The sequence below is a fragment of the Lutjanus erythropterus genome, chromosome 15 (genome assembly GCF_056507025.1).
Source record: "Lutjanus erythropterus isolate fLutEry1 chromosome 15, fLutEry1.hap2, whole genome shotgun sequence".
Classification (NCBI taxonomy): Eukaryota; Metazoa; Chordata; class Actinopteri; order Lutjaniformes; family Lutjanidae; genus Lutjanus; species Lutjanus erythropterus.
This window is the reverse complement of record NC_139331.1, coordinates 4857389-4882297: the sequence shown is the minus strand read 5'-3', so window position 1 is coordinate 4882297 and position 24909 is coordinate 4857389. Positions and strand designations below refer to the sequence as shown.

The 24909-nt window shown below is 38.6% G+C and overlaps 1 protein-coding gene across 1 annotated transcript; it reads right to left on the bottom strand.

Annotated features, from left to right (window-relative positions):
• Nucleotides 1–3223: 3223 nt before the first annotated feature.
• Nucleotides 3224–24822, bottom strand: LOC146313895 (gamma-aminobutyric acid receptor subunit rho-1-like). Its single transcript, XM_084737210.1, has 10 exons — nt 24648–24822; nt 17816–17866; nt 13723–13829; nt 10191–10258; nt 9876–10099; nt 5760–5842; nt 5388–5528; nt 5150–5302; nt 4847–5043; nt 3224–3559 (listed from the first exon to the last, which is right to left on the bottom strand). The coding sequence occupies exons 1-10, from the start codon at nt 24755–24757 to the stop codon at nt 3272–3274; spliced, it is 1422 nt and encodes a 473-aa protein (XP_084593336.1). The 5' UTR covers nt 24758–24822; the 3' UTR covers nt 3224–3271.
• Nucleotides 24823–24909: the final 87 nt, after the last annotated feature.

The window sequence follows — 24909 nt, the reverse complement described above, 5'->3', positions numbered from 1 at the left end:
AAAGAGAGGTTCAGGGAGCATGAGACATCATTTTCACACATGGATTGTCCACCACAGAGTCCAGATCTTAACTCCATTGAGAATCTTTGGTGTGTGCAGGAGAAGACTTTACACAGCGGCCCAACTCTCCTGTCATCAATACAAGATCTTGCATAAGCTTATCAAAATGATGTCATGGTGAAGGAGTGCTGTAATCAAAGCTAAAGGTGGTCCAATGAAATATTAGAGTGTGACTTATTTGGCCAGGCAGTGTATTTCTGCTGACAAAGCCCTCAGAAAATTCAGAATTAAATGTAATAAGATGTAACTAAAAAGCAATCAGCAGACAGTAGATGCTGAACTGTTAGTGCACTACAATTACCAAGTGGTGGTCTCTCCCATCACAACTGTAACCTGACAGTCTTTTTATGTCAGGGTCACCATTAATCCCTTTTTGTCAGAGGATATTTGAGTTTGTTTACAATGAAATTTTTACCCTAGATTTGACTAAGCTCTCGGTTGTTGTCTGGCTTTGTCTGAAATTTGGCATGAGCTGCAACAGATGTTACAGCAGAATTACATAAGATCTCAGCAACAGAAGGATGCATTTCAAAAAACTTTTGGGTGCTGGTCTGCAGAGGCCTCCTTTCATCCGCTGATCAAACAGAATCCAACGTTTCAGAGGTTCTGCCTTCCAGCAGAAGTTTCTCCCATTTGTTAAAGTTAGTCAGTGAAGCTTTTGCAGTAAACAGCCAAAGAGCAACTGCAGTAAGAAAACATTTTAATTAAACTCCACATGATTTAATATGCCACTATGTAGATGACAAGAGTTACAGGAGAAAGTACAAAATAATGTGCTCGTATAAGTTCAAAAATATCTGGATCAATGACATTAAACCATGAAACCCTGAAAGATTTGACTTTTTCTCACCTCATGGATAGCTTGTGTCAAATTAAGAGCCCTGCACAAGGTTTCACTGTAGTCACTTTAGGTACAAAAAAATGATGCACTGTTGTTTAGTTCCACGTTACAAACAAACAAACCGAGACCTCATATAGACTGATTCAATGACAGCAGTTTTGGTCACAGTCATTCTGCATCGTCACTGCTGCAGACCCACAGAGGAAAAAACATCACACTGTAGTGGCGCCCCCAGATGGTTTTCATATAGTGTTTTCACTGTGTGTCATCAATCTGGAAATGAATACTTGCTACCTGTATACAGGGGTTGCATTTAATGTAGCGACACCTGGAAGCTAGTTCAGGCAGTCAACTCGAGCTGCACCGCTAACCACATGTGACATGCCTCACTCTCTGTAGCACATACCAAACACACCCTTCCAGTCTGGCAGTCTATTTAAACCGCTAAAACCTCCAGTCTCTCCCTCTGTCTGTCACTACCATTGCTGCCTTGCATCAGTGTCCCTGCCTGTTCTTGCAGCCCCACCACCACCCAAGCATCTACCTACAGGCTCCAACAAGTAGTTCAAGATATGTGTTCATCACTCCTCAGTATCTCTATGTAAAGATAATCTGAGGGGAGCAATGAGGTCAGAGCCTAGACACCAAACTCTAACTTTGTCCTGCTGCTGCAATAAACAATCTAAAACATGAGATGTATGACTGAGCTGTGTTCACAAGAAGAGTTCGTATGAATGCACGTCTCTTGGAAACTATCAGAAAGCGAGTTCATGAGTCGTGTATAAGAATTCGTGAGTAAGATTTGAAGGCAGCGTTGTTGCAGAAAATGGTGAATTTTAGTCAACCAGATATAAGCTTTAAATAATAATAGTCATAATTAACCTGTGACTGAGATAACAAAATTCTTAAAAAAAAAAAAAAAAAAAGCAACCATGGCTGTTCTGAGCTTCGGTACAAATGCATTTTAGACCCATCTGTGTTTCTGAGAATACAACAGAAGTTTCAGAAACCTCACACAGCTGCCAACCTAGTGATTTTGTCAACAAGAGCAAACTTGCAGTTAATGCACAGCAACAACAGATTAATGCTCAAAATGTACATAAACTCATTTAACTCACTGTCCAGTCAGAGAGCAGGGGCATCTCTAAACCAGTCTGAATTAATCTATAACATTATAAGTATTGTATTATTTAGGGCTACACAGTTAATTGCAATATGACCAAGTGGTGTGCCCAAATTGCAGGAGCTGCTATTTTTTGACAGCATAATAATGAAGTGCTGACCTGCAAATCTTGTGTGCTACAGACCCCAATCAAATGTCACATCATCATGATTCTTATATTTTTTCAGTGAAAATTAAAATTGTGATTCAGGAAAGATCATTCCCATGAATCATATCACAGTTATAATATCTGTCAGAATAATTGCAATATTACCATATTGTGCAGCCCTAGTGTTATTATAATGTAATGTCTTGCAGTGTGTATTTGTACAGAAACATTTTTGATTTAGTTATAAACTGTTCCATCAAGCTGTTTTTCATTATTTATTACTTACATTTGGTGCAGTGTGCTCTGCACCATCCTGACAACATAATTTCCTGAAGAAACCTTTTCCATTTGCTGAACTTCTGTCATTATTCATCACTGTGATTGGATCAGCTGTTTCAGAGCTATTATACCAGTGATGTGATTGGCTGAGACTGTATTTATAAAATCTCCACACCATCTGATCTATATTTCAGCTCAGCCAGGCCTTTTGCGCTTCACCCTGCTGCACATCAACCAGAATAGAAGTTGTGAAAGATGGACCATCCTTTAAAAAAAAGTTTACACTCAGTATTTACTTCCTGCGATTTGTTTGAAGCCCTTGATTAAAGAGTCCATCAGGCTTTGAACCAGTTGGGAAAAACCTTCATTAACATTTGGTAGATAACAACCAGTTGAATTCAAAATGTCCAGGCATAACTGCTCCCATCAAGTCCACATCATGGTGCTTCATCTGTCCCGTGATGAAGCCTCGTTGGGTAATTATTGTTTTCATGACTGACTAAAGATTTTGGTCCTGTTAGAGTCCCAGGTCCTCTACTTCTGACCAGTCAACATTTTTGCAGAGACCTGAGGACTGAGGTGAAGTAGAACGTGTTGCACATCTGAAGACTGTCTGAAGACCTCCACAGGACACAAGTCTGTCTTTGGATTCATTGCTTCATACTCTTTCTTTCAACTTCGAAGATACAAAAACCTGAATCGTATAGTTTAATGCACAAGTCTCCAGTCTGCATCTGCATCTGTTAATCACTCAGACAAGCAGAGAGGCAGATTGTGTTCAGACCTGGTTATCCACAGGTCTGTTTGAGTCCGGTCTGTGTTAGGAGTAGATAGACCAGTAGATGATGTTGAAGAGGATGTAAGATCCAGGGAAGATGACCCGGGAGTATTTATCTATGGCATGTGTGTCAATCCAGACGTTGCTGTAAGCGCTGGAGCCAACATGGCCGGTGACCTGGTCGCTCTCCATCGCCAACTGCACCAGCATCCTCTCCCGTTTCACGCCGTTCTCTTCTGGCATGCCGTAGTTTCCTGTTGTGTTGAAGTCCACCTCGCTGTAGCTGGCTGACATCATGCCAGGATGGGCCATGCCACAGGTACACGGCAGCTGCAGAGAGACAAAAGGGTTTACTGTAATGTATGTAAGTATGTAGTTTTCCAAAACACAATGTGAGCAAAAAATCCTTGTTAGCAATGTAAATCATGAACCATAGTAATTTAAATTTTACTGACTCAATAAAGGTAATAACGTTGACAAATTTAATTCAGTTTTTCATTTCTAACTGTGAATGTTGTGGCTTAATATCCATCCATTAAATTTCACAAATATCAACATTTTGAGGTAAAAATTTGAATAAGACTTGGACTCTACAGTCATACTAGCTGCTCTTCAGCACAGTGATGATAAATGCTAACATCAGCATGCTAACATACTCGCTGTGACAATAATAATAAGCTGATATTCAGCCAGTAATGTTTAACAAGGATCATTTCTATGACCACTGTAGTTAGGGATAGGCTGACCCTAACCCTGAGAACATAGGACATTGGAAACATAGGACCTTAGGAACTTAGGATCCTTGAAACAGGATCATGGGAAACTAAAACCTTGACCACTGAGGACCTTGAGAACCTAGTACCTGGAACATAAATACACTTTCTATTTACCATTTCACCATTGTATCTAGGAACACAAGACTTTGGGAACATAGGACCTTAGGAACATAGGAACTTGGGAAATTGGACCCTGGCAACTTATGACCTCTTATGACCTTGGGAACTTAGGATCCTGGGAACATATGATCATAGGAAATTAAGACCTTGATCAATTAGGACCTTGGGAACTTAGGACCTTGGAACATAAATACACTCTTTATTCGTTTTTTTTTCACCATTGCAGCTAGGATTTGGCTATCCCTAATCCTGAGAACATAAGACCTTGGAAACATAGGATCTTAGGAACATGGGACCCCGGGAACGTATGACCTGGGAACATAGGACCTTGGGAACATAGGACCCTAGGATCATTGATACACTCAATATTTACTGTTTTCACCTTTGTTGCTAACCCTATACCTGGACATGGGAACATAGGACACTGGGAACACAGGACTTTAAGAACATAGCTGTGCTCCCTATTTATCATTTTCACAATGGTAATTACTAATTTCCACTAAACACTAAGTTTAGCTGATGCTGGTGGAATGTCATTAATTTTTAAGGTATGGCATCATAAAGTCCAATTAAAATTCTGACCTGATAATAAAGATTCAGGGCAACATTATGACTTCAAGTATATGTGTCAAACATTCAAAGCAATCCAAGCAACAGATGTTGAGATAATTCACTCTTGACAAAAGTGGTAGACCAACTGAACAACCAAGGCAGTACTAACCCTGTCTCTGAGTTTCCTCTCCTTGCGTTCTTGTAGAGTAGACAGGTAGTTGACTGCAGCATACTCTATCACCGACAAGAACACAAAGACAAAACTGACCCACAGGTAGATATCCACAGCTTTGATGTAGGACACCCTGGGCATGGAGGCATTGACTCCAGTGATGATGGTAGACATGGTGAGCACCGTAGTTATACCTAAAGCAGGACAAAAAGTTTCAACATGAACTAATGCATGAACTAAGCCAGCAATCGCCTATCTAACCACTGCATTAATCGGCTAACCAAGGCCGAGCACCCTCACCAAGCGGCACTCTGGCAGGGACGGCCCTGCGGTCGATCCAGAAGGACACCCAGGACAACATGACCATGAGAGTGGCTGGGAAGTAGGTCTGCAGCAGGAAAAAGAAGATGTGACGCCGCAGAGTGAAGTTGATGTACAAACGGTTGTACCAGCCTGGAGAAGAGATGAAGTTAGAGGTTATGGAATGAAGATAGTGTTGACCTAAATCAAAAGACAGCTGTGAACTTTGTGTCAGTACCTGTGCTGCTGTAGAAGGCCAGCCTTGTGGTGGTGTGGAACTCCTGTATGAGGAACTGGGACAGAGAAATTCTCTCGTCTGTGTTTAATGACCTGTTCCCTTCCTTCCAGTACAGCATCAGGTCATCATCTGTGTACGCATCTGGACAGACAAAGATCCTTAACTGAATATCTGTGGCACAAATTCTACTGTAACTAATATGAAAATAAAACCAGACTGAAGACTCTGTACAGTGCAGAGACGACACCCTCCACAATTTCATAACATTTCCTTAATCTTAATAATCCAATGCTTCTGCAGCTATGACAATACTACTCCACACAAATACAAAGACTGATCATTGTAACTGTAGATGAGAAATCATTCACTTACAACTCTCTATCTCCAAAGAGCATGTCTGAGTGTCGAGAGGAAAGCGACTCAGGTCCATGCTGCACATGGCTGTGACTGTCACCCTGCAATGCCAAAACAATTCAATGGTGAGCATTTCTTTTTGTGTTTCCATTGTATATGAAGAACCATGAACATGAGGTAAATGAGTCTAATAGCATTTAAAAAACCAAAGGCATAATTTTCCCAAACAAGGATATAACACCAAGAAATGTTTAGCACTCACCCTAAAATTGTTACTTGTGGTTTACTGTGTTTGTTGCTGTACACAGATTATGGCAGCTGTAAGATTTGTGTTTGACCAGTCAGTGACTTTCAGCACAAAAAACATTCCCCTAATAAATGTCAAAGGAAAGACTTGGAAGAAATAGGTCCAAACACACTGGAGTACACCGACTGGTGACAAACTTTTATTAGGAGACTAATGTTTTGAAGCCAGCAGCATTTTATTTTGCCCTAATAGTTCTTGAGCCTTAGAAAGTACTACCCACAGAGCAGCCGCTTCTTTATGTTCAGACTTTGGCTACTTTGCTTGAAATAAAGGTAAAGTTACTGAGTTCTTGAAATGATTTGTGGGACCAAAGATGAATTCTTGTGGAGGCTTTGCAAATCAGGCTACAACACAATAATAATCTAAATAGTCTTAATCATTAAATTAGGTATTACTGTATGTCTGGAATGCTGCTGAACGCTAACACCATTATTTACTCTGTTCAACCATCATTTAAAGTTACAGGTTTGATTTGAAGTTATGCCTCACACCAAGAGGCATTGAGTAGGCTTTTGTTTTACTGAACAATAATTTGTTAGATGACGAACAAGTCTGTAGAATATTAAAATCAGATTGCAAGGCCTCTTAAATTTGTGAGATAGAAGCTTTTGGTGTATATATATATAATAGTATCATCTGCATATAGTTGTGCTTAATAAGGAGATCATTAACAAAAATAGAGAAAAGAAGTGGTCCTAAATCAAAACCTTGAGGGACACCTATGAGTAAATCTGATTTACACTTTCTCAAAAGAATACATCACTTTCTGTTGTAAGATATGAATTTCACCACATCAGTGCATGCTGGAAAAGGCCAATAGCATGATGCTAAATTGTGTGTGACTTAAACTTACTTAGTAAACAGGCAGAGCAGTGCAAAGACCATTTAGAACTCACTGAAACACAGCTGACATGTGTAGAGGAAAATATTTATATATATATGTATATATATGTATATATATGTGTATATATATATATATATATATATATATATATATATATATATATATATATATATATATATACTCTTATTTAAGTGTCTGCCTTTGCTTTTGATGCACTATTTTTTTTACATTAATTAACATATCTCTGTGAATGAAACCTTTCCTTAGGTTATATTGTGAGGAGACCCTGTTTCCTTGTCATACCTAACCAAATCCCAGAACTCTCCCCTTTTAGTCTTTTGTAATTATATTAACAATCAATTCCTGTTGATCAAGGAAGACCCAACTTGTATTGTAGAGCCTCTCAGACAGAATTGGTCAGAAAAGGGTTTCTCAGACACCCACCTCTTGATTGACACATTATACATCCTTGGTTTCCTGTAAAATCTGCATATAAACCTGGAAGAAACTCACTCTGGTCAGACAGAATCATAGCTTCTGTCTCCACTGTGCAGTGAATGAAAGTCAGCTTGAACCAGCCACAGAACTGGACCAGAGAGAATCTGTTTTTCTACACATGGCACTGATGCTGTTTATCATACTGTAAGTCATCAGCTAAAGCATTCTGCTGCTGGATTCTGTGCAGTCCTGCTGGATCAGAGAGAGTTAACTGGCTTTTGGGGAAGGTTAAGGTTAAGCAGCTCATGGGGGATGGGAGACTCATAACATCAACAAAGATGTTTGCAGTTTTCATCTGGTTATAAATACTGTAAACAGTGGCAAATGACTTTTCATGCTAGGCCCACGATGCGTGTCTAACCTTCAGCAGGGACTGACCCCTCCATATTCACAGGCGCATACTGTGGGACAGGGGTTTCAGCAGAGATTTGGTTTCCAGCACACACAGAGATGATAAATGAAAATACATAATCCAGCTCACAGGACGAGAGAAGGCCACACGGTCTGCAGGCCAGGTCTACAAACTGTCATCCTCACTTGCCAATCTCCCTTAGTCTGGAAAATCTCCAACCAGCACCAAGCCCACACAGATTAACCTTGATCACGTGATGAGGATGTTTATATCTACTATTTATCACTAAGTCAGAACACGTTCACTAGGTAGCAAAGTACTACACATGAAGGTCAAGATCAGGATTTCCGATTGAGTCCTAGTCGGATCAGACTTGTGATCAGAGTTTTGTTTGATTTTATCTTCCAGATGTATCTGATCATTTCTACTGATCATTAGGCTCCTGCTGTCAATAACATATCTATCAATCACCCCCAGTGCTGCTAACACCCAGGTATTTCAGATCAAACAGTGAATGCAGAATATTTGCAGATGTTGATGTCATCATTTGAATTTGGTTTGTTTGTCAGGAGGCCAGTACTATGCAGAAGGCAGATGGCCAGCTGTTAATCTCTGCCAGCCTCTGTAATGTGGATTAGAAAATCAACTATCTTGGCCAGGAGCCTCCTACAGCTTGCCAAAATCACAAGGCCTTGCTCAGCAGTATTAGCGGCCATAATTGGCAGTAGGTTATCCCCTTAAATACACATCATGTTCTGCTGCAGCTGGTGCCACTTTGTCTTGGCGGGGCAGCCGATGGTAATTACATCCCTGAACACCCACTAACATCATAACCTGCCCCAGTAAAATAGTGTGACGTGCTGGATATGGCTTATTTAACGCTGCTCTACATTTTGTATACAGACGGTGTGTGTTATGTGAAAAGAGTCAGTCGTAGCGATGAACCCAGGGAGAATGATAAACATCTCTGCAGCTCTCCTCAGCTCTACAGAGCTTTTTAGGCCCTTCCAGCTTGTTGGTTTGGTTTTGTGGCCAGCGGCTTCACTGCACGCAGCTGGCATGGTTCCTACACATTTTCCATTTCAAAATACTATACTTTTCCAGAGTCTAAATTTGGAAATTTGGAATCTAGTGTTCTTCTCCCATTATGAATCCTTAGCCAACCAGGCACTATGTTTGGGATTGTTGAGCCAGCTCTTGGCAAACTTGCTTTCGCTGTAGTTGTTGCAACTTACACAGAAAGTTGGATAACTTTTCAATGTCAAACTCTGCCCAAAGAGGAAAAAACTAACTGGCTCTACCTATTATTATTACATATTTTTAGTCTCTTTTATAACCAATAACCAAAAATGAGTTGGAGAAAGTAATATTTCATTTTCATGGTGTCTGTGCAGCCTTCTTTATTTACTGTGTCCATAGGAATGATGATGAATGAGGACATAAAGGTTCAGTTTCATTATGCACAAGAGATAATACATTTACTTTTATGATAACTTTATCACTGCACAACTCATAAACAGATCTTTCAATGCATATGGAGCAGCCAGCCACTGCAGAAAAAATAGCCAAGTCTGCATGCTCCCCTGAGGAAGAATTTTGGCCAGAAAAGCCTGAAATTTGGTGTCTCTGGTTCATTCTAATGCCACTATTCTATCATATACATACATGAAAAAACAGAAACACCCTAGAACATTTTAAGTTGTTAAATTACAGTGTGAGGCAGAGCCTACATTTTCCTTATATAAATTCTTGTTACTATGACAGCTTAGCCTGCATCAAATTCCATGAAAAACACTGCTTGTATGTTCAGTTCATTTTTAGAAATTAATACTTTATAACACAGAATAGGGGCAGTCTGGAAACACATATATTTTTCCATACTCTCTTTTCTCTTTTCCATACTTTATTATTTATTTATACTTTATTGTTACTCATAAATTACTAAATCCAAATTCCATACTTTTTCATACTATGTAGGAATCTGAGCTGGTTTTAGTGTGAAAACTGTAAACCCACCCCGTAGTAATAGTTCCAGGTCACTCTTGAATAGAAAGTAAAAAAGTGTTTTTCCCAAAATGTTGAACCTTTCAACAATCCGTGCCTTTAATGGCCTTCTTGGGTTTTTGGAATTACCTGAGGCTGTAGAGGACTTTTCCGTCTGGATAAACCCGCAGCATGACATTGTCAGTGGTGGTGTCGTGGGTGAAAGACTTCTTTGAGTGGACAAAAAACATGTCAGGGACCCAGATTTTCTTCACCAGGCGGCTGTCGAAGGTCATGCTCTGGTTGGTGTTGCTTCTGAAGGACAGACGTTCATCTTTCCAGTAGTGCCTCAGATACAGGGTCATAGTGAAGTCCTTCAACGAGGAAACACATGTGTGTTACACACTGCTATCTAAACCAACAATTTGCTAAAATGATCTTTATCAAAGTCTGGTCCAGACTTACCATATCAACCTCTGAAATAGCATCCAAACTTTCAACCTGAACATCCACTCCAACTGGGACTGCAGGCCCTTGAAGAATATGCAACAATTTTCATTAAAAACATTAACCTGTAATTTACAAAACTGTTGACATGACTATTATCTTAAAGGACCAGTGCGTAGGATTTAGTGGCATCTAACAGTGAGGTGGCACATTGCAACCATTTTGCCTCATCCTCCCCTTCCAAGCATGTAAGAGAACCTACGGCGGCCAAGAACCTCACTAAAAATCCAAAAGGCCATATTTAGACCCAGTGTTTGGTTTGTCTTTTCTGGAGTAAACATGATGGTTCAATATGGCAGCCTCCATGGAAGAGGAGCCACTCCATCTGTGGATATAAAGTGCTCACTCTAAGGTAACAAAAACACAATGATTCTTATTTTCAGGTGATTATACACTACTGAAATATACTTAATTATATTCCATTTCTACCATATTCTGCGAATCCCCCTAAATCTTCCACACTGGTCCTTTATAATATAGCAGTACAGTGTGTGCAGATGTAGCCCAGTTGCCTCATTTGGAACCAAAACTGAATTATCTGTGTTTATTTGGAGGTTGTGACTCCCTTTTATACTAATCCTATTACTTCAAACAAAGACTTCTGCTCTCTGTCATTTAAATCCCCATAAAAGCAGTTGGGTGCAGATTTTACAAATACATGGCACAGAGCCAGTGAGTACTCTAATCCTAACTGTTATTATAGTGTTTTTGTATTTTTAGTTTTTTTGGGTAGGGATTCTCTATATTTTCAAAATGGAAAGAGCTAAATTTATGAAGCATTATTCCTGATGAATTAGCACAGACCAAGGACTAGTGTGGAAAATATCCTTGTCCCAAAGTAAAGATCAGACATTTTTTTCAAAAATGTGACCTTACCCGGCCTTAAAATCCCAGTTATGCTGCCATCTACATTCCACTCAGCTGTACTATTTTTGTAGTACAGCGTTATTCATTTGTTCAAATGAGTGAAACAGATAGGGAAAGAATTTTCTCAACTGGGCATGATTTAAAAAAATTCTGAGTTTCAGAAAGTTATAAAATCAGAAGTGCACATCCACAGAAATTCATCCTATGCATACATGACCATAAATGTAGTCAAATAGCAGTTATATCTTTAGCCTTAAACCCAACTACGTTGTTTTGTGTCTAAACTTTGTGGAAGTAAAACTTTCCTTATTTATGCAAATAATGGAAATGTATTTTTCCTTATTCTCCTTGACCTTAGTGCCACCTTTGAAAATACTGACTACAATCTTTACTTGGGCGTCATGAGAAATGGGTCGGCCTCTCGGTACAGCTCTAAGTTGGTTTCAACCATGTGTTACTGGTCAGAAACAACAAACATTGTCAATGATGTGGCAGTATTGTAGGACCTTTGCTGTTCTCTGTATACATACTGCCACTGGGAACCACAGCTATATATGTCCATGTGCCCAGATGACCCAAATACTTTGTCCAACCTAACTAACTGTGTGTCAGCCATTATTGAGTGAATGAGCAAGAACTTTGTAAAGCAAATCGAAGATTGAAGACTGAGATCCTCCTAGTTCTAGCTGAACTGGGACAGAAATGATGAAAAACAGTTTTAGTTAAAGAATTAAAATGGGCAGTAAAATTAAGGTCAGAATCTAAACTTTCTTACCTGCAGCCTTGCACACAAGGCTGCAGGTAAGGTAAGGTTTTTCATCATTTACACAACATCGCAAACGTGAGACTTCCACTGAGTCAGACAGATCCTGAAAGACTTGTTCATGCTCTTGTTTCTAGTCATAATGACTGTTGCACACTGGGTTATCCAAAGCAGCTATTGCGAAATGACAAACTTTTCAGAATGCCGCTGACAGGGTTTTAACTAAAACTACATGAGAGATCATATAAATCCTGTTTTACATAATCTACACTGGTTCCCTGTATCTTTTAGAATGGATTTTAATGTACTTCTTTTAAGTTTTCAAGTCACCAGATGGCCTCACCCTCCTTTATATCAGACTCCCTCTCATTCTGTGATCCTCCACAAACCCTTAAATCCTCTACAGCTGCTCTTTTTACTATTCCCATGGTCACCACTAAAACCTTTGGTGATGCTGCTTTGCAATGCTGCGTCAACAGACTCAGCTGATCTAATGGCAGGGAGGAGATTGTTCCAAGGTTTGGGTGCTAGGAGAGGATTGCAGTATCACCAACAGGTTTTGATTGGTTGATTGAGTGATTGAAAGAATCTTAAAATCAAATCCTGATCATCACTGTCAGCCAATGCAGGAAGACTAAAATATGATCTTCGGCATGTCCTAGTAAGGATGATAATAATAGGCTGATTTTTGGGTTGGAAAAAAAACCAGGATTGAACCAGTTTGTTGACACTGTGTTCAAATTTCAACTGAGCATCAAATATAACTTTTGTTACTGTAGCATTTTCAAGGCCAATAATGAGAAACTCAGTTTTGTCAGAATATAGCTGAAGAAAGTTAAGTGACATCCAGACCTTTATAGCAGCTAAACAGTTGTGGAGTGTGTCTAGGCTGCTGAAATAACTACTGAATCCATTATCTACAAAAATATAGAACTGAGAGTCATCTGCGTAAGATTGATATGATATACAATCAAAGAGATTGATTATCTGGCCCAAGGGAAACATACATAAAGAGAAAAGAATAGGACCAAGGATTGAACCCTGAGGTACTCCATATAACACATAGTCACTCATAGAGACCAAAAAGCATCTGTTTGACAAAGAAGATACAAACCATTCTAGGGAGTTACGTTACTCAAAACACACCTGTTTCATAGGCATTGGGGTGTTTTGAAAACAGTGTATGTACATCAGGATAAGAGAACAATTAGCATAGTTATGCTGCATGAAGGATATTCAGACACTAAAGTAAGCATGCAATTTTTGAAGACTGTCTCAAATATTTTTTGCGCAACACCTTACACATAAAGTATCGACTTTCCACTAAAAACATTAGTATTTAGCATAACAACTCTCAAGTAACTAATCAGGCTCAGTCCAGCTTTAATTTCCTAATAATTAACAACTGATGAAAGCCTGTCGTTACTGGAGTAATGTCTTTCTAAGAACTCCATATGAGATCTGGTACTTATAGCGGAAATGCAAGTGTGAGAATTTAAAAAAGTGCACAAATTCAAGCTTTAAGCGCTGCTAATGTGGCAGATTAAGATGGGAGTGATAGTAACCTAAAGCTACTGACTGTGACTGCTGGGTAATTAATCACTGGCCCACAGCAGCATGGCTCAGACATAATCCTGCTCTGTTATGTCATCTCTACAAGCCAGCGCGGGACACTCCCACCACCCACATTTAGATGAGTGTATAGATGGGATGGTGTGGGTTGGGGTTTACTGTAAAGTCTAAAAGAACACATGTGGCTAATGACTTGTCTGGACACTGAATTAAGACAGAAGCATCTTTGAGTAGTCTACTGGCAGGCTGCATGGTGAGTGAGTGAGTGACACAGATGAAGCCCCTTACCTCCAAATCCTGGTCGCATTGTAAAGTCATGGTCATCTATCCTCAGCAGCTGCTCCGTCTTTGTACCCCAGGCTTTAGTTATATCTGGACTCCTCTTGAATATGGGACTGATGGAAAACAACAACACAAAATTTATTTCTGAACCACTACATTTTAAGTTTAGGGTCTCCAAGAAAGATGAACAACTCTGCAATCTTATTGGGTAACACTTTATATCAAGTTGCATGTAGTAAGCATCAATTAAGGTAATAAGACCCTTATAAGATGCTTATTAGCATTAAAATGTGTTAGTAAGACAAGATGTGTAAATAATAGCATAATAAACATAATACAAATATTGTGAGATTATAAGACATTTATAAGCACTTGGGACACTTATTAACAGTTTAAAGACTGCTTAAGAATGTTAATGAAAGCCTTGTGAGTTACAAACATTTGAGATTAAATAACTTACCTGTCATATCATTGTTAAAACTTTACTGTACTTTTGCTATCTCTTCATTAAGACTTCTACATACTTTATTATGCAGTTATTATTAGCACTTAATTGTGCTCTTATTAACAGTTAACTACACATTTTGGAGATACTGGATCTAAAGTGTGAACAATGTTGGTTAAAGTTAATTTATCCTTTATCATGCAGTTATTAACAGTTAACTATGCATTTGGCGGTACTGGATCTAAAGTGTGAGCAGTGCTTGATAGGATTAATTCATCCATTGTTATGCAATTATTAACAGCTAACTACATATTTGGGGGGGGAGCTAAAGTGTGAACAGTGCTTATTAAGGTTCGTTAATCCTTTATCATACACTTGTCAACAGTAAACCATGACCTTTTTTGTTGTAATTATTAGTATCTGGAGGCTTTTTACATTTTCTAGACAGTGACAGCTGCAGAGACCTACTGAGGTGAGTTACTTTTTTAAAAAAAATATAAACCATTAGCAAGTTTCTTATAAGTACTCATACATGTGTTATAATCTAACAATAAATTTGAATTCTTATATAGTCTTATGAACCCATATTGTTAATAAACATCTTATGAGAGCTTTAGTACCTATTACCAATGCTTAGTACAAGTACCATAATATAAAGTTTGTTATTATTTTGACATTTTGCATTTACATGTCAGTACATTCCTATTTTGTCATTAATTGTTGTTCATTGTTACTCAGTGAAACCTTTTATGCTATTTCACTCAAGTTGATCCAGTATTTATAAAACTGTGCACATAACTGTGCAATATTTAATACCCTTTGACAGTGAAGACATATCAACTGAATGAAAGGAATTTGATGCTGAGAACACGTTTCTGAAGAGTCATTGCACAGCACGTAATCACCTTCCAGTCACTGTTTGTGAAGTTCTGCCACAAAGTTGCTTTAATCTCAGTATCTTTCAATTTGCCCACACTGTCTTTGTCTGACACAGTCTTGATACTTGTAACCTACTTGTTGTGATGCACAAAATGAACTGATATTAACTATATGCTAAGGACGGGCACATCTTTTGTGTAAATGTAACCAAAAAGACAAAAGTCAACAAGTTTCCTGCACACAAAAAGCCTCAGTATATGTGACCAAAATTTCTGGAACCAGAACTATATTTCAACCTGGACAACATTCAAGATTGACTCTATTTACTGGTCATGAAATGACATGTAGAAATAATGGTTGGGTTGTATTTTAAAAAGTCAGTATAAACATTAACATTGTAGTATGTCTAGAGAGCTGATTGGTCACTCTCATTCCCAGGGAGTCACATACCAACGCTTTAGGTTGGGTTGATTGTTGAGTCTCACTTGGTTGGAGCCACCAACCTGAAATGTCTGCATTTGATGATGTTGGAATGAGACTAAACAATCAGCTATCTTTTTCAAGAATAGCTTATCGCCTTTAATCTTTCTAGTTCTGGGTATGACCCTACTTTAGGCGTGAAAACAACTTGAAGTCTTTGTGACATGGATTCAACAAGGTGCTTGCAAATGTCATTAAAGGTGCTTGTCCAGACGTGAATCAGAACAGGCAACGCTTTACATCTACTGTTCAGTTTTGGTGAGTCTGAGCCTCAATTTTGGGTTTTTAGCCGTGAGGAGGGGGACCAGGTGTGTGCTAAATAGAGGAACTCATGGTCAGAGGAGTTGCATGTCATCCTCCTGTCAGCTGACATCCACAGAAAAAAAACCTTGCTAATTGGATGTTTTTGCTTTTTGCGCCATTCTCTCTCATTTCAGCAGTGTGTTCAGCATTGTGTGTGAAAATCCCAGGAGATCAGGGGTTTGTCAGATACTAAAACCAGCCATCTGCCACCAACATCCATTCCATGGTCAAAATCACTTATATCGCATCTCTTTCTGAACTGCTGCCACGTGATTGGCTGACTGGATATTAGCATTAATGAGCAGGTGGACGCATGGACAGATTTACCAGTTAGGGGGATGGGGGCAAAAGACTGCTGATGGACTCCTATTGACCTTCCCAAACCCCAGTCCTGTGTGCATTCTGTACCATATGTAGCCTGTTGCCTTCATGTTACCACACAACAGATTATACATGGTTCCAGGTTCACTGTCAATTATTTTGAAGTAATTTGATTAAAAACAACTGTTAACAAATCTGTGCTATGCGAGCATCATCCTTAAAGGTAGATTCTGACACTTTCTAGACAAAAATGGGTTGATGATGAGAGCAATGTTTGCATTTAACTTATAAACACTGTTATGTGTGTACAGGGTTTCACTTCTCAAACATTTTGCCAAGCAAAAAGAAACTGAGATTTTAGAAAAAAAATAAGTGGACCGCTAACACAGACCAATGGGGCACCAGACGCGTATGTCTTACAAGCTGGACAACTTTGCGTTTCCTGGAAAAAAAATCCACTTTACAGTATCACATACCATGAAATGTGGTACCTACATTAATTCATGACCCTCTTAACAGTTTTAGTAAACCTTTAACTTTCCATATAGAGCATCATCAAGTCATGACTTACTTTACTTTGGTTCATGCTTACAAAACTAATGACAACCCCATTTTTGTGTTACTTTGTGTTTAGGGCTGGACGATGTGGCTTAAAAATAACATCTCCATAGTTTTAGGGCTATTCCACAATATAGATCTCAATATACACATTTTCTCTAATATGACATGCTGTAAATTTTCAGCTAGTGCAAACATGATGATTTTATACAATATCATGCTGTAGATTAAACTACTCAACAGTATAAAGTAGTTAAAATGAGCTCAGCCTTAAACATTTACAGCAGTAAAATGAAACATACACATTAATGCAGCAGTGATACTAATTCAATAATAGTAAAACACTAATAGGAAACATTTTACTGCACTATGAGTAATGCTACATTTACTTTTGACACTTCCAGTAAATTTTGCTATAATACTGACATACTTTTACCTTAGTTAAGTTTAAAATGCAGACCTTTAAAAATGTGCATTTTAAAAAATAAAACGTCAGCTCACTATGACTATGCTGTGAAATGAAAATGTTACAATTTGTCAACTGCGTCAGATGGAAAATTTCATGGAGTTTGACACGTTACAAGGTTTAATAGCCAAGAGTTTGATCTTTTAAAATATATTTCCCAGCATAATTGAAGAGTAAAAATCAAAACCCCCTCAAAATATGGTTTTGTCCCAATTCTCAAGAATGAGTGAGCTAGATTTTACTAATGTGTCTCTCAAACTTCTTTCAAATCACGTATTTATTCTAGAATCAGCTCCTAATAAGCTTTTCAATGCTGTGTGCACCTGACTTTGCCGCAGTAGCGTGAGTTCCGCATCGTAGCTTGTTGTCATCATATTGAGTTTATGCAGCACAGGCGAATAATCTTATGAACTTCCTAATTCTGAAGGATAAGAATGGATTATATTGGGTTTAGTAGGATACACGGAAGCGGCCCGTCCTCCTCACTGCTAACAATAGTGTGATTAAAATGTTGACCATGTGCCTCTAAGTCCAGTTATGCTGCTTTAATCTCCACTATAAGATTCTCCTGTCTAGCCTCTGTTTTCATTCTAATTGGACTAAAAAAGATTTTCAACACACACACAGACACACACACACACACATACCTGCCAATCTTGCGACCGGATCCTTCTGTCAGAGGCATTTCTCTTTTTGATCTGAAAGAGGAAAAACATTATGTGATTTTACGCAAGCATTATGCAATGTTAGACAGCACCAAGGCTCAGTTGAATAAGTCTTGAAAGTAATCTGTCAGTAAGAGGGGCATGCTGAAAAACAGATTTTGGAGGTCTTTGACATGATTTTGTCTCTCTTATTTGTTACATGAACATCAAAAAACATTTTTTCTCAACAACAGAGAGAAAATCAAATAATATCAAATTCACCCAAGGCCCTCGAGATGAGGTGCACCCTGGTGCCCCCATGGGCAAAAAAGCATCATAAAAGTGCCTTGGATGCCTGTATGGTAAATAAAATATGATAAAGTTCCCTCTAGGGTGGCTCAGTGTCCAAAACAACAAGATAAAGTGACTTTAAGCGTGCCTTTTTGGGGGAAACAATGGAGCAAAGTACCCTCTGTTATGTCCTTTCAATGGACAAATCATGATAACTTGCCCTCTGGGGTGGACAAATGTGATAAAGTGCCCTCTAGTGTGGAAAAAAACATGAGAAAGAACAAAAATGATCTTAGCCGGGACCAGTGGACTAATTCCAAAGAATGTAGATTCAACCTTGAATTGAAACTGGTGTTAGATATGATAAATGGCCCTTCGCTAAGCCCTGCCTCCAAACAGCTACTGTCCAATCATAGGTTAGCAACTGTAACTAGGGCTGTCAAGCTTTCCATTTCTCTACATGTTGACGTGGTGTGCAGGAGACTCTGAGAAGAGCGATACTCTGCGTTTTGTGTATCTGGAAGGTGGCATCTTTTTTGTAGTCTCCAAAAAATGTGAGAGCACATGTGTGGGGAATAGATTGAACTCTGTCTTCATCTGCTGCTCCCTGCTTCCTTTTCTCATGTTAATGAGTGTATTTCTGTCATTTATCATTTAGATATACCTGCCCTATTTCACCATCTGACCAATGTTTGCTGAGATGTAAGCTAGCTTTAGCCTCAGTCCTCTAGTATTAACATTATATCATGCATGCAGCTGTTAGGTAACTTTACATAAGCACTATCATGGGGTTTTTGTTTCAAAATGTGTCAGATGGAAACATTAAAACGTCAGCTGGAGACGGACATCTTAAGTCGAGTTAGCATTAGCTCACATCTGCCAGCTACACTTATGAAATCTGCTTGTGAGTCATTATGTTAGCCAACAAAATCCACCATCATCAGCTAGAAATGAGAATCTGTTTTTGTTTACTTCCCTAAGGATTCAAAGCCCTCGTGTTTCAACAATTACTCCCAATTATGATGTTAAATCTGTCACCGTTTTCACCTTAAACTGCTTAAATGCAGTGCAAGAATGTAAAGTTTGACAGGCGTAGCAACAGCAACTAAACAAAGGGTCAATTCTAACACATAGGAGGTGATCAACATAGAATTTATTTAGGAACAGTGGGCGATTGCTCCATCCAGATGAAACTAAACCCACGGATGCTGGCTTGAATCTACTGTTGAAAGATTTCTTTTGACCATCAGACCTCCACTGGCCTTTGCAAAGGCTCCCAAAATCCCATTACAACAGAGCAAACTGCATTTATTAAACTAAAAAGTAGCCTCGGCTGACTGAGGCTGCTGCATCTGTTCCCTGTTGTTGCGGTGAGTATTACTGACCTACTGACAGATGTTGGAAAAGACTTATGAAGGCATTTACTGGGAAAGGTTAACTCCTTTGAACCGGATGGTTAGCTTTTACCTTCACTCATCAGCTTGGATGCAGCGGAACTGAGAAATGATTAAGCATGTGATTGAGGATAGAGGTCAAAGAGCTGATGAGCTGTCAGAACACCGTCTGGTTTCTTCCTGGCCCTGGAACCTAAAACTGAGTTGACTTAAGGATAACCGAGTCGACTTGAGATAGTAGTTTAACATCTGTATGGTTAAAATGGACAGTACAGAATGTACCAAGAAGCCAAGAAGTGTGGCATGTTACCAAGAAATGTAACAAGAAGAAATCCCCTTCACAGTTGTGTAATTAATCAGGTTTCATTGTGGTTCTGAAAAAGTGTACATGGGTATTGCACGTGCTCACTGCAATATTTCAGTAGTTCTCAGAATGTCCTCAACTGACCAGAACACCAGAGATTTTCTCTTTCTTGCCTCAGTGTCTTGCTGTTTTATTTCAGAGGCTCTTCTGAGAATCCACTTTGCAATTCGGTTCTTACAAGACAGAACAGCATTGGAGGAGTCATTTGATTTCATCATTATATGCTGCATAAATTCATGACTCGGACACAGGAGACTGCAGCAAAACCCCTGACTGTACGGACTTATTTTATTGCTAAAGAATTTAACTTTTCATTTATAAAACATGTTATTTTCTCACAAATTTGACATAGCCTAGCTCAGTGTTTCTCAGCCCTGGTCCTCAGGACACACTGCCCTGCATGTTTTAGATGTTTCCCTGCTCCAACACACCTGATTCAAATGATCAGGTTGTTATCAGGTTTCTGCAGAGGCTTGATGATGAGCTGATCATTTGAATCATCTAGCTGACATAGACTTTTTACATTTTTGTAGCTATTCAAGTAAGAGGTTTAGTTTCATGAGATTAGCTCATAACATTGCTGTGAAATCATTTATTGATGCCAGTAACAACATACAGGTGAGCAGCAGTGCAGTGTTGACCCACTGGTCTTCTTGGATTTTCCAATCCTCTGAAAGGCTGATTCAAAGATATGATTCATGAGATTAATTTAGTCTCAATTGTTGACACACATTTAAAACACACCACTACGTGTACACTGGGGGATTTTTCCCCTGGCAGAAGACAGAGACTTGGACTCAAGTCACAAATTTGAGCTTGTCATAAAAGATTTGCAAATCAATTTGGGACTTTACTTGGACTTGAGTCTTTTGACTTTTGACCCCAAGCCCCCCCCCCCCCCCCAAAAAAAAAAATCAGCTATTGTTATGTCACTGAGCTCCAGTTGGAAAGAAATGAAACCAAAGATAATTATGTTCACAAACTAAACAAACAACTTCCAACTTTGTTCATATGCTTCAGTACTTTTAATGGTCCTGACCAAATTACAGTACTACTTGCAAACACACTTGCAAATCATATGTTGTTCACTTGTAGTAAATATTCTAAAAACAGCAGAACCTGCACAACATTTGACAACTTTCCATGAAGCAAGATTAATTTTGGAGGCAAGTGAAGCAAATTCCCAGTCATCAGTAATAGTAACTCAACTTTTTAAATCCAAATTTGTGTCTTTGGACAGATGCACAGCAGATTCACAGTATAACATGTTTTACAGTTGTGATTTTCTAAAAATTACATTTTAATTGCTGGCCTTCCTTCCGCCCGGATAACCTTTCCCAAAGCCACAACAATAGCAATAATTCAGAAAGCACATTAACACACTTAGATTACAGGTTACGTAATCAGAGTAAGTGATTTCTCTAACCAGGCACATGTCACATTTTGCTGCTGTCAACCAAACACAGAGCGTTGATCATCAGGCATGTAGGAGCAGGACTCTGTCCTGATGCTCCATCAGCCCAGCTAAGAGAAGACAGCGCAGTCAGTGACTGTGTGTGGTGTGGAAGCGGCTGGTGCATCTCTCATGAGGCACACTTCTATTTAAAATGCATGCATATGGTGTGGTCAAGACAGCAGGAGTATCCTGGAAATAATCATTTGGTGTTCATATTATTGGAAACAGTTTATCATATCAGAACTGGAATATTTTGAGAAGCCTTGGCCTCATCAAAAGGAAGATAAGCATAAACTCTCTTTGTTAGATTGCCAACCAGGCCCAAAGCATACAACTGTCTTGGGGCCCCAGGGTCACTTTCCTGGTGTGTCAATTAGCTTGATCAAATCAATAATATACTGAAATGGGATTCAGGGATTTATGCATATCAGTCATTCTTGCAAAGCGGGACAAAACTGCATTTTGGAGCTGGGGGATCTTTTAAAAGATCAAATGAATTTGTAAAAAAAATGGAATGTTTATGTCATGTTGCACTGCCATGTTTCTAGCCTTTTGCATTTTGTGAGAATTTTACAGCAACCGTAGGTTTTCTTTCTTACAAGTTTTGAAAGGACGATGCATCTTTTCCCAGCTACCTTCCCTCCAATATAATGGGACTAAATGGCACTACTACTACTACTACTCCTGAGGTGCTTAGCGCACCAAAAACAATACATTTGAAAGATTCAAAACCAGTGTCTCTCTGAAAAAATCATGCTCAAGATAATCTAGACCTTTTTGTGAGCAGTTTCAGTATAGGATCTGCTCTCTTTCTGCAGTAGAATCTACAGGAACTACTTTCTCGATATTACAAGGAAAGTACATGAAACTGCTCACAACAAGGTCTGTGGATTATTTTGAGGAACCAGGTCTCCACGGCCAATATCTCCAAAACTCTGCAACTCGCACCAAAACAACCTAGCTGGATAAATAGCAATCCAGGCCTGATGAAAAATATGTATGTATGATTTTGGGGTGAACTTTTCCTTTAAAAGTAAGAAAAAGACAAAATATAAGGTAGGTAGTCATGACGTTTGATAAGCCTTATCAGTCACACTCTAGTTCATAACCAATTCATGACAACTCTGTTGATGTAGTGCTTCAGAAAGCATTGTGTGTGTGGAGTCATGAAGCTTTAGCAATGCCTTATAACTCACCATGACTGCCCCTTAATGCACCGTGGATATGTCATACAAAGTGTGACCAAAATATTCAACAATTCAATCAATTTCTAACCAAACAAAGTTGGTTAATGGAGGAACTGGTGATCAGGGGCCCACAGGTCAGTTTTGAAACAGGTCTTTCTAACAGGTCATCTGTTTATCTGATAATTCTGATGATAGATTCTGGCTTTATTTACAGATATTTTGCCAGCTATCAGCTTTATGTGACCACGATCACATTGATGCAATCCCTAAATCAGAATGAATAATAACATTACGTCACCATGACAGAAGCCTGACAGAAGAGGGAAAATCCTTCACAACCAAATGCAACAGTGTCATGTGCTAATTTCATAACTGGGCTCCGGGATGCCACAAAAGACTAATCTGAAATCTGACGTTTCCGTGAAAACCAATCCTGATAAAACAGCCAAGAGAACGATGGACACATTTTTGACAATTTATTGTAACTCGTGGTTCACAGCAGATTCCAACAGCATGTCTCCATCAGCAGACAGATTAACAATTGTGTTATGATTATTGAATTAACTCTTTTCAGTGTCAAGAAGGAACTTTCATGATCAGATGAAAACATGTTGAGAATTCAGGCTGTAAAAGGACATTTGTGCAGAACTTAACCTCTTAAACCCACTGACCAGCTGCTGGGTCAACAAGCTTATATTGTTATAATCCAAATAACTTTTTTCTTTTTTTATCAATCTCAAGGTGAGTCACAAGTTTCCAAAGATGCCAATAAGTAAATTTGAATTGCTGTTAAATGTCATAATAAAATGATAACACAAAACATCTGGAATATTTACATTTGATGGAATGGAGCAGCCATAACAACATGTGGTCTTGCATTTGAATATTTCACTCAGTGAAATTGTTCAAGTTAAGTAAACAAAGTGTTGTTCTACCTTGAAATAATGAGTTGGATGAATGTACTGTACAGAGTTCAATCAACTCATTAAATTGAGCTCTTTTTTTTATAGTTTGAAGAAAACATATACAATGAAAACTTGCTGTGTCTCCAATACACTTTAAGACAATATATGGTTGATTATTTTAACAACAACAACAACAACAACAACAACAACAAAACAAACAAACAAACAAACAAACAAAAAACACTCTGAAGCTTTTGTATTGAATTCAGTCTCTATTCTCTTCCATTTGAAGTGCAATGAATTCAATGGGAGCAGTTTCACACATTGTCTTTGTGTCCGTGCTGGAAGTTCTTTGTGCAAAATGAAGAACTGACTCTTAAAAAACAAAAGTCAAACAATATTATCAGCCTGATATTTGCCTATCACAGCTCTACTGTATCAGCATACATGTTGTCTAATGTGTCTCTATTATTTTTTTTTAAAACAACATAATGCAGATTGTTTTTATTTGTGAGATTTATTGGCAGCATTTTATGCATATTTATGTTTTTTCTTAATTCAGGTATAATTTAAAATGTATTTTGCTCAATGTGTTTTAATTTATTTCTAGTTATTTATAATTATTAAATATCCCAGTGAAGGTTTACTGTTTCAGTGCTCCAATGTCATTTTGGGCAATAAATTTCAGTGTTGAACTGTAAAATATCCTGCCTCCATTACATATCTTTGTCACACCACGTTTTAGAGATCATTGCAAAAACAAAGTGTGTATGTACTTACACTATATTCTGTATAAAGAATATTGATATATTGATATCGGAATGTTTTCATTCCCTAATACAGATATTGGCAACAGCCCCAAAAATCCAGTATTGTCAGGCCCTAGCTGTTGGTTCAACTTTATATCTGAACATATTTTTATCAAGTATAACTGAATTAAAATCATGTTTATTTGACTAGAAAAGTTTATTTGTTTTGAATCTCTACAAAAAATGCCTCAGATTGTCTTTTGAAATTCAGTCAACTTGAAAATTTAAAGCAGCCTGGACTTTTTTTTAAAGTTAAAACAAACACTTTATGTTTACAGTGAAGAGTTTGAATAAACAAATACAGATTCTATAGTAGGAAATGTAGGATTTCACATATGATTTAATTCGCCCAAACATGCCCGTTTGTCCGTTTGGTGCGTATTTACGCATGGCACATAAAAGTCATTCTCTCCATCACAATGAACTGACCTGACGAGTCTGTAGGACTGCAGCATCTGACCTCTCGGACGCGGCTGTCCGGACACAGCAACGGTCCAGACCAGCGGGCTGAGCAGCAGCAGCACCACATCCGTGTGCATGGTGTCCAGCAGCGTCCCGGCGCTCTCCAAAAAGTCTCAAAACTGCTCGCTGCTCCTCCAACGTTCCCCGCACAGGACGCGCATTCCGCACATGCTTGGCGCCGTAAACATAGTGAGAATCTATACATGGAAGCCGCCGTGTTTAATCTCGC